This window comes from Nothobranchius furzeri, chromosome 5 (genome assembly GCF_043380555.1).
Source record: "Nothobranchius furzeri strain GRZ-AD chromosome 5, NfurGRZ-RIMD1, whole genome shotgun sequence".
Taxonomy (NCBI): domain Eukaryota; kingdom Metazoa; phylum Chordata; class Actinopteri; order Cyprinodontiformes; family Nothobranchiidae; genus Nothobranchius; species Nothobranchius furzeri.
This window is the reverse complement of record NC_091745.1, coordinates 7,811,834-7,821,514: the sequence shown is the minus strand read 5'-3', so window position 1 is coordinate 7,821,514 and position 9,681 is coordinate 7,811,834. Positions and strand designations below refer to the sequence as shown.

At 45.3% G+C, this 9,681-nt stretch overlaps 1 protein-coding gene across 1 annotated transcript; it reads right to left on the bottom strand.

The window, feature by feature from the left end:
- Nucleotides 1–4,663: 4,663 nt before the first annotated feature.
- On the bottom strand, nt 4,664–9,681 carry wnt9b (wingless-type MMTV integration site family, member 9B). The gene is made up of 4 exons (XM_015948704.3): nt 9,470–9,681; nt 8,858–9,111; nt 7,558–7,823; nt 4,664–6,405 (listed from the first exon to the last, which is right to left on the bottom strand). Exons 1-4 carry the CDS (start codon nt 9,553–9,555, stop codon nt 5,944–5,946), a joined length of 1,068 nt encoding a protein of 355 aa, XP_015804190.1. The 5' UTR covers nt 9,556–9,681; the 3' UTR covers nt 4,664–5,943.

Sequence of the window (9,681 nt, the reverse complement as noted above, 5' to 3'; positions counted from 1 at the left end):
AAGTTTCTCCTCTCCACATAAGGAAGTGTTGCAGGGTGTAGAAGTTTGACCCGAGGCTTGAGGGTTCCTGTTACAGGACGGCACAGCGCTTTGTGTCCTTGAGCAAAATGTCTACTAAACTTTCCACGCTTCAGTTACCATGTTCTTACGCAAATGAGTGATGTATAAACCTGAGGGCTATGCAAGTTACAATGGATAATATCTTTTTGCTAAGCAACAAAAATGTCATACATATCTTTAGAAAAAACAGTAATAACCTGGTTCAACAATCCTCCTCCGTCCAACTCGCGTAGTCACCTTTACCTGAACCAAAGTAGCAGACAAAGGAGATAGAGTTACCTTCAGGGTCATCCTACTTTATCTGTGTAATGCAGTGTCATGAGGTGACTGAGGGGAGGCTGGCTGCAGCCCCCACCCGCACACGAAAACCTCACCACAAACACACACTCACGTGTCACTCCCACTCAAGTGACCACAGGTGTGCAGAGAGCAGGTAAGCTCACACACATATGCAAAAACCTCCCTGCTCTCACTCACCTTTTCACCAAACTGCTCAACCCCCCCCCCCCCCCCCGCTCAGAGCAGCCTCCCCTGAGGCTTGTGCGTGCGAATCCGGCTCTGGACTCAGCAGCCCCCGTCGCTGCTCCCCTTCAGCCCAGAGTGCTGAGGGAAATGAAGGCTTTTGGAGTTCGTTATGAAACAACAACAGCAGCAGCAGCAGGGGATCGGCCTCCCGGGGCCACAAACTATTCCTTCTCATCCCTCCATCCTTTATGTCCTTCAATATCTCCACCTCAGTCCACCCTGATGTCCACGGCACGTTCATCTGTCCCCCCACCGACCCCTTCCTTCTCAGAAGAATGCAGCTTTTTAATTCAAACCATTCTTCCTGAATAAAGTTAAATATTGATCTGCAATATTACAGTATGATCAGTTAATATGGTGAGTGAGTAGTGGAGAAATATGAACTGGTTTGACCTCAGAAAGACACGTATATGAGCGTTCATAACTTTGCCTTCTGAGGTGTGAAATAAGATTTTTGTAGCTACGTGCGAAATCCCACCAGTGTAATAGAACCCCATCATTAAAAAGAATAAGCTATTAATGTAATGACACATGCCATGTTAATTCTCTCAGATCTTTGGAGTTTTGAATGTAAATGCTGCTTTGGAAGGACTTTAGGACAGACCGGTCTAGTAATGTCTGCAGAATAATATTAGAAATGCAGCTGTGTGAAACAGTAAAGCCTAGGTGGTTTACTAAACATGAAATAAATCAACATTTTGCAGTTTTTACCTTTTAAAGTGCTCTTAAAGCCTCTGTAAGGAATGATGATGCTCCTGAGGACATGGTTCTGACAGAGTAGCTAATCAAATGAGGACACATTAAAACGGTGTGAACAAATAGGATCTCAAAGTTTCAGTTCATACAAATTCAATTCAATTCAATTCAAGTTCATTTATATAACGCTAAATCACGACAAGAGTCATCTCAAGGCACTTCACACAGTAAACATTCCAATACAGGTCAGTTCATTAAACCAATCAGAAAAAAGCTTCTTATATAATGAACTCAACAAATTGCATCAAGCAATCCTCGTACTAAGCAAGCATTTAGCGACAGTGGAGAGGAAAACTCCCTTTTAACAGGAAAAAGACTCACTGGGGATCGAGAAGACAGAGCAGACAAATGCTTACTTATAAATATTTACATTGTCATTCATAAAATGTTTTATTTATTTTGTTATTTATTTCAAATTTTATTGTTATTCTGGTATATTTGTAATGAATTTACAGCTCATGTCTACATATTTTGTAAATAACTGCATAAAGAGAAATTTATGGTCATTTAAAATTAATATTTGCATGAACCACTAAGAATTTTTTAAAATCTGTTTTGGGGTTTTAAGACAGCAGAAACACTGGCTGTAATTGGCTCTTTTCAGCCACTTACCCAGAACTAATCTCTGTTTCACTGAACTGAGGCTGTTCTAAGAGTTTGATACAACAAGTGGGATTTTAATAGTTCAGAACATTTACACAGAAACTCACTTAAAAAAAACTATTCTATTAATTCACTCCAGTATACAGCACCAGTTCACAATGAAACTGTTCTAAAAGCGACACGCTTACTCGAGTTCTAATCTGGTCCAGAATCAAATTTAGATTATAATTGTAATCAGATTATCAAAAAAAAGTAGTAAAGGAAAACTGTTTTAAAAACAGAACCAGCAGATTAAACTGATCAAGCTCAGGGCGATGAATGACAGTGAAGACAAACCTCCAGAAACCATACTAGGATCATTACCAGTGACTGCACGAACAAACCCTCCACGCCGTCACCCGTGGGTTTCTGAAGAGCTGAACTGAAGCCCAGTGGGTGGTTCCCACCACCGCCATCTTGGCTGAGGCACGCCTCTCGTCACTCCCAGAAAATACAAAAATGGAGTTCAGAGCAGGGATTTGAGGGTGGAGGCAGATGATTAACACTCAGCAAACTATGAGACAATGTAGCTACGAGCTAACTGAGCCAACCAATGCTAATGAAGGTTGGTGTTTGCTTTTAGTCAAAAAATGCCATTGAGCGACTCTGCTACCTTTTGGGCAAAAGCCATACTACGCAACTTTTTCATATTTTTAAACCACTTTCTTGAGCCAGTATGTGCTAAAACAACCCTTGACAGGGTTAATGAAGTGTCACTCAGACCCCCACCACCCTCTGTGGCGAGAAAACTGAATATGTCAGACTTGCGAGCCACTCTGTGGAAAAATTGAGCTGACACACCTGGAGCTACTGGTTCAGGCATGTTTTAGATCATGAACACAGCTCATTTGTTTCATTTAGTGATGAATCACTCCTGTAGACACTTGTGAAGGCTGGGGAGACACTTCAGCTGTTAGATTATGGCAGGGGTGGGCAACTCCAGTCCTTGAGGACTGGTATCAGGTGATTCGCCTGTTCAGCAGCCCATCAAGCTCTGCAGAATCTGGTTAATCACCTCTTAGGTGTGTTCTTGCTGTGTCGTTTCTCTAATTCCATGCTGTAGTTCTTTTTTTAAAACACAGAGCAGTTCTGTTTACCTGTTTTCCCGCTACGTTAGCCGCAAACGAAACGTAGCGGGAAAACAGGTAAACAGAACTGCTCTGTGTTTTAAAAAAAGAACTACAGCATGGTTAATCACCTGTTGATTGAAATCAGGCGTGTTGAAATAGGAAAAGCACAAACACATAGCGGCCCTCGAGGCTCAGGATAGCCCGCCCCTGCATTAAGGTGTTAAAAAGACAAACGCACAGCAAGGAGATAGGTTTTGCTTTTGGTTTAACCACAAATAATTAATAAAGGACACTAGGGGGAACTGTAAGCGAGCAAAACTGCCAAGTGTGCCTTTAGGTTGAGGCTGAGGCTTTCCCTGGAGCAAACAAGGGGTAAGCTGCTAGCCTGAGAGCTCATCTGCTACATGTCTACTAAAAGGCCACGCCCCTAATAATTCATGACTTTAATTAGGTCTAAATTTATGAATTACAAGTTACAACCCCCACCCCCCAGAGTTGACCTATTAAATTTTTTTGGGTACCAGGCTGTAAACATGTTTATTTCTGCTTTGAATTAGGCATTTTTAACATATGTGTGAATGGGAATTTGCTCTTTTCTGGAGCCAGCCCCTAGTGGATGAGGGTGGAACAGCATTTTACATGTCTGCCTCTGCATTGGCTTCACTTTAGTCAGGCAGAGTTTGTCCCTTTATAATTAAGGGATGCTCCTCTGACTTAACTCAGTGGTCACAGAAGAATCCACCTCTATACATTTTACTGACTTGACGTTTTTGTGTTGTCTTTATTTATTTATTTTTATTCATTCATTTTTGCCACATTTATTTAATCATTTATTTATTTTTTGCCACATTTGATATAGAAATCTCACAATCCCCATGCTGGGTGTCTGAAATTAGTGACATCTACTTTTTTAAGTCTTCCCAAATCCACCATTTAAGTAAAAAGGAAAGGATTTCTATTACCAAAACAAACATTTTCACCACACACGGATAATTAGCTCTAATAACACTTCACTGTACATCCATAATGAAAATTTTTTAACATGTGAATTGTTTTTCTTTCTTCTTTTAATTCACTTCAATACTTCGGGGGACTTTTAATAAGCACTAATAATGTGTAATCACAGTAATTAGAGAACAACATCAAAGCACCACAGCCTGCTATAAATACCTCGCAGAATAGCCCTCTGTGTGCTGCACCGATGCATCAGCGTGGAAAGCAGTGATTCACAGATAATGGCTCTCATCGGGGTTTTGGGGCGGCCTGTTGGAACTTTCTAGCACTAATTTGGGGTCAAACTCTCAGCGAGGCTGCAGCGCTGTGAGTCAATGCCTTTGTCATCGTCGTCATTATGATTGTCATCGTGTGCTGGCCAGAGGCAGAACACCTGTAAGCCGGTCCTCCTGCCCACCCCTCGACTTCTACTGGGCGGCTGAGGGTGACGCAGTGAGACCACGAGGAGGAGGAGGAGGATGGAGGGCAGAGCTTCACCTGCAGGAAGTGGTTTAGCCCAGTGCATGCAGAGTTTCAGGCAGGTGTTTGAGGTTTTCTTTTGGCGTGTGGACTGCGTGTGCCCTGGGCGACTGAAGAAGACACAACAAACACATAAATCTTACAAATGTACGTCTGTTTATTTACCTTATTTGTTTTAAATAAAAGTGTGAAGCAACAAGACAAAAACATTAACTGGTTTATATACTTTACCGCGTTCATCAGACCTGTACAGACATCTAAAATATGACATTTCAAACAAACGCAGAAGCAGAGACATGTATCTACAGAGAAGATAACTCTGCATAGCTCATAAATCTGACTGAGATTTGCCAAAAGTTGAAGTGAGGTAGAAAATTATGATCCCACATTGTCAGACGCCTGGAGCTCCGTCGTGAGTTATATTCACACAGCTCAGAATCGCTTAGATAAAACACAAACACGGGTCCAGTGTGCACTTTTAACCTGCACACGTGGACAAAGAGTTGGATTGAACTGGAGTAAATGTGGTCATTTTCTTTGATTAGCAATTAGGGAAAATAGGCAGCATGACTGAATCACTTGAAAGGGCTGGTGGAGCAAAGATGTGGCTAATTTAGACCCTGAAATAGTTCAGAAAGGCAATTTTACACTTGAAAGAATAGGAGAGTGTCAGCTTTTATAAATTAGAAAAAAAAACCAGAGTATGGTATGTTTATAAACCGAGCAGAATCTGAAAGAGGGCGTCCAGGGCTTCCCTCTCCCTCTGCACATGTGGAGATTTCCATAGACATTTCCATAAGAGCAACCGAAAAGCCCAGCTTCATTCTTCACACGATCACCCTGCATGCAGCGATGTACGTACGCCAGTGGTGCTTCCAGTGATTCCAGCTAAACACATTTAAACACTAACAACACACCTTTTATATGTAGCAGGAGCAACGTAAGTGCTTTCACCAGCAAAGAACTTTGAACGTTCTCCACAGCAGTCAGAGAGACAGACAGGTAGGCTCCTCCTAACTCATCCACAGCCCTGCAGGCAACACTTGATCAGAACATTTAAAATGTAAAGCAGCAGTAGAAAATGGCACAATAAATAGTCAAATGTGGGAGGATGGATTGGGGTTGGTTTGGTTTTGATGTGCTGGTTGAATCCAGTCCCTCCTTCCCAGAAAAAAGTGGGATTTCAGTGCATCCGGCAAAAGAAAGGCCGTCAAAAACACCTACAGTCGGCTGCTGCACGTCGACTCTGCAACGATTAGCCAGTAAAATCTTAGGGTTACATCGGTATTTTCCTCCCAAACTAACATGCAAATCGTAAATGAGATCTGCGGACGCTCGCTCTGATGTGAGATATTGCAGCGAACGTCTTGAAGCATCACACCCTGTCCGTTTTCGAGTCTAACGCTTTCTGTCTGGTTCACGCACTTTTGCAGGTGTACACCTCCTCCTCCCGGACGCACGTCTGACACTCCACGTGGCAGCACCAGCGCACCTGGCAGTGGCAGGAGAGGCTGGTGAGGCGCATGGCCGTGTTGTGGCCGCGTCCGCAGCACAGACTTTGACAGCTGGTGTCTTTGGTGCACGACCGGCCGCCCGTGCCCGGAGAGTAGCGCGATGGCCTGCAGAAGCTGGGGGAGTCCTCCAGGTAGACCAGGTCAGTGTTGCGGAGGCTCTGGCTGTGGCGGCGGTGGCCTGCCAGCTCCGTCTCTCCTGTGGCTGCGTTGGTGACGCTCAGCACTCTCATGGAGTTGTCGTAGCGGTACTTCAGCAGCCGGCCCGTGTCGTGGAAAGGCGACAGCTGCTTCCAGCAGGTTCGTACCGCACAAGACCCGGAGACGCCGTGACACTTGCAGGTCGTTTTCAGTCCGCTCTTCACTGCCTTTAAAAACATGGAGGGGAAGAAACAGAAATGTCAGACTTTTCAGGCTGATTCATTACCTCCTGTTATCTGTGAGGTCTATCTGAGACAGTTTCCTACAGGCTGGGTTGAGGCCTAAAGGTCTAAGGATACGCGCCCAACGCTCAGTCAAAAATGTGGACATAATGGATTGAGTGGGACTGCTCGGTTTGCCGTATTTCATTCACTTGGACAGCTCTTCCTATTATTCTTTCCTCCATGTGTTGAAACTGGCTCCGTCTCTTTCCCCAGGCGCCCGAGGCGAAGGCGACGAGCCGCTCAGACGAGGCTGGAGCTCTCCGCCCATGCTTCTGCTACATGCCCGCTCATGGAAAACATCCATAAGAATTTCTGTTCAAGAAGCCGTTTGCGACGCTCTCCTGGTTCTAGGTTAATAGTTCACCGAGCTTAACGGTCAGCGATGAGAGCGCAATCCGTCAGGCTGAGAGCTGCTGTCGTGGCGAAGGCCAGAGACAGGTCAAACCCCACAGAGCCAGAGGGCAGTGCTGGCTTGAAGAGTTCGGCTCAGTTCCTCCCTTTGCAGGTATGACAACCCCCCCCCCCCCCCCCCCCCCCCCCCCCCGTCTCCTTTCAGCCACACTGGTGTAAACCTGGACTGAGATGAGATAAGACCGAGCTCTTCCTGTTCCCCACCAGGCCCCGTCTAGGTGTGAGCTTACAGGACCTGCGCCCCCGAGGGCTTGCTTTCTCAGAGTGGTGGTTATGAACATTAGGTGGATTTATGAAGAGCTCGGAGATCCAGTTAGTAAAAAAAACAAGCTTGCTCGTATATTAAAAAAGGGGCCACGGTTATAATCGCTCTCTCCGACATGAGACCTTTAATTTTCTGTTGGCCCGCACAGCAAGCTTTATCATGCCTGAGAACACCTGGCTCCAGCGATCCCACAGCCATCTTGTCTCCTCGCTGCTCTGCCTCGCTCGCTGCACCTACGATACCCACCCAGACCAAACATGGCAGCAAATAAAAAGTGACGGGGGGTGGGGGTGGGGGTGGGGGGTGGGGGTTGTCTGACTGGAAACGAGGAAAACACACAGGTGGAGTGTAAGGTTTCGTGCCGCCTGATCTGGTTCTGCAGTACTTTGGCACACTTTGATCCGTTCAAATCTACTAACCCGAATCCCAACGTTGATGTTGTGGGCATCGATTTGAGCCCTCAGGTCCTTGCTGACCCTCTTCTGACCGAGGAACTTCTTGAGAAACTTGGTGCTATATTTCAGGTTGTCCCCGCAGACCCCCCACTGCCACGCTTCTCGATGCTGGATGCCGGGGGAGTCGTCGCACGTGCACCTCTCCATGCGGCCCGAGCTGCAGGCCTTGGCCAGAGCGTGGGTCAGAGCTGCAGAGGACACGGCCAGCAGGAAGGCGGTCTCTTTGAATGCTGAGAAAGAAGGAAAAGGATGTCAGAAGAGGATTATTAACTGAAGAATACAAAATGGACTTGTTTTGTGAATTTTTTTCACATCAACCAACAATCAAAAGCTTTTTTTACTCCAGTAAAAAAAAAAGCCATTAACTCAAATGGTTTACAAAAGCATCACCATGTTGTCATGGTTCACAACAACTGCAGCAGTCTCCCGAGCTTTCCTGTTTCACAGCTCCTCTTCTGACCTTTCCTTGTGGCCGTGCCCTGTTATTCACTCCACCCAGAGCCACCACCAGGGTATATTTTGACCCAATTAATTATTATTTTGACTAGGAAGGATTTTCCCAGATGAAAGTGGATGATCACACCACCCTTTTCCTCTGGGAACGGCCGTTTTCATCAGATAAAAATAACCACAGGGCTGAAGCCACACTCTCTTGGCGCTCTACTCCCTCATTACCTCTCTGCTGACCTGTCCACGTTCTCCCACACACTTACATCCATATGCATGAAACCGGGTAGATTTATGTGTGCGCTGCAGACCACATGTCATTTTGGGTCTGGTTCGATCAGCTGCATCAAGCAACTGGAAATTCAAGGATTTTTTAATTTGCATATTTGGTATTGATACAAATAAAAAGAGATGTGTAAGAGTGATGCCTTGGAATCTGCCTAAAGGTTTATTTGGTTATGATTGATACAAAATGCGTTTCTGTTATAAATCAGCTCCTGAAAATAAACCAAATGAATTAAAAATTAATCATTTAGATACAAGTTTTAAAACAATAAATGAATAAATGTGTTTAAGCTGGTTCGGGGATCCTCAGACAAACAGAGTCAGAACATCTTTATTTGTCCAGCTGTTAGACAAACATGATTTATTTTTTACTCACATCTGTAGATAGTTTATTAAGATAATGCCAGACAGAGAAGTTTTGCTCCAATCCTCCAGTTCTGACCTCCTTTTTTGGTGTAATATTTTTATTATAAGCGTCGGAACCAACCCCGGGACCTGCGCCTGCTCACTAACACGGGCTAAATGAACTCACCTCTTTTTAGGAGGCTCCCTCGGCCATCCAGGCTGCAGTTCCAGCGCTCGTTCCTGAACTGATAGCGACACTCCAGCAGGCTGAGGCGCACCGACTCCCGGAGCGTCTCGGCCAACCCGGGCTCCCTGCGGCACATCCTCTTCTGCCGCCGGGTCAAGCTCATCTGCTCGCACTGCTTCAGGTGGGCCTTCCCTGTTGGAGCCTCATTGGACAGCGGACCCGGTAAAAACACCAGGGGCTCCCGACCTGTCAGCCTGCATGAAGGAACCAGAAATGAGAAATGTGCCTTTTATATTGTCTTAGTGGGAATTAGTGAGTCCGTCCATAAAAAATCTAAATAGTCCATCATCCTGCCGAAGCGTTTAGGTGCGTAAAAAGGGCCTCGCAAGTCCACTGATGTGATTTCAAATCTTTTACTGTTATAATTTAAATCTAAATAATTAATGCAGACAGTTTTCTTTAATTACCAAGTTTTCCCAGCACACTAATACACTTTTGGGGACTTTTACGCACGAAGGAAATAAAAAAACGAGAAAATGATATTTCAATGCACGAAAATAACTAAGCCAACTGACGAATTTTATGTGACTGAATAAAAAGCTGATGTCTGACCCAAAATACGCTGCAGCGTGCGTGAGGAGGATGCAAAGTGCAACGATTCGCAATAGGCAGGCGGTCCTTGGGAGCCTGGAGCGCATTGTGCCGGGTTGGCGCTGTTCCTCATTGCGCTGATTCTTCAATGGAGAAAGTCCGTGCCGTGCGGTCGGCGCTTCTCTTTAAGGGGCCCCACATGCACAGCACTGACTCTGCAGGCGATGCGCATG

What these genes read in the sequence shown, in the direction of transcription:
- wnt9b (XM_015948704.3), bottom strand. Translation starts at nt 9,555, where the DNA reads ATGCGCTCCAGGCTCCCAAGGACCGCCTGCCTATTGCGAATCGTTGCA. An exon ending in AGGGAGCCTCCTAAAAAGAG is followed by an intron (nt 7,824 to 8,857) that starts GTGAGTTCATTT and finishes CTTCTTTCTCAG; the next exon opens with CATTCAAAGAGACCGCCTTC. An exon ending in ACATCAACGTTGGGATTCGG is followed by an intron (nt 6,406 to 7,557) that starts GTTAGTAGATTT and finishes ATGTTTTTAAAG; the next exon opens with GCAGTGAAGAGCGGACTGAA.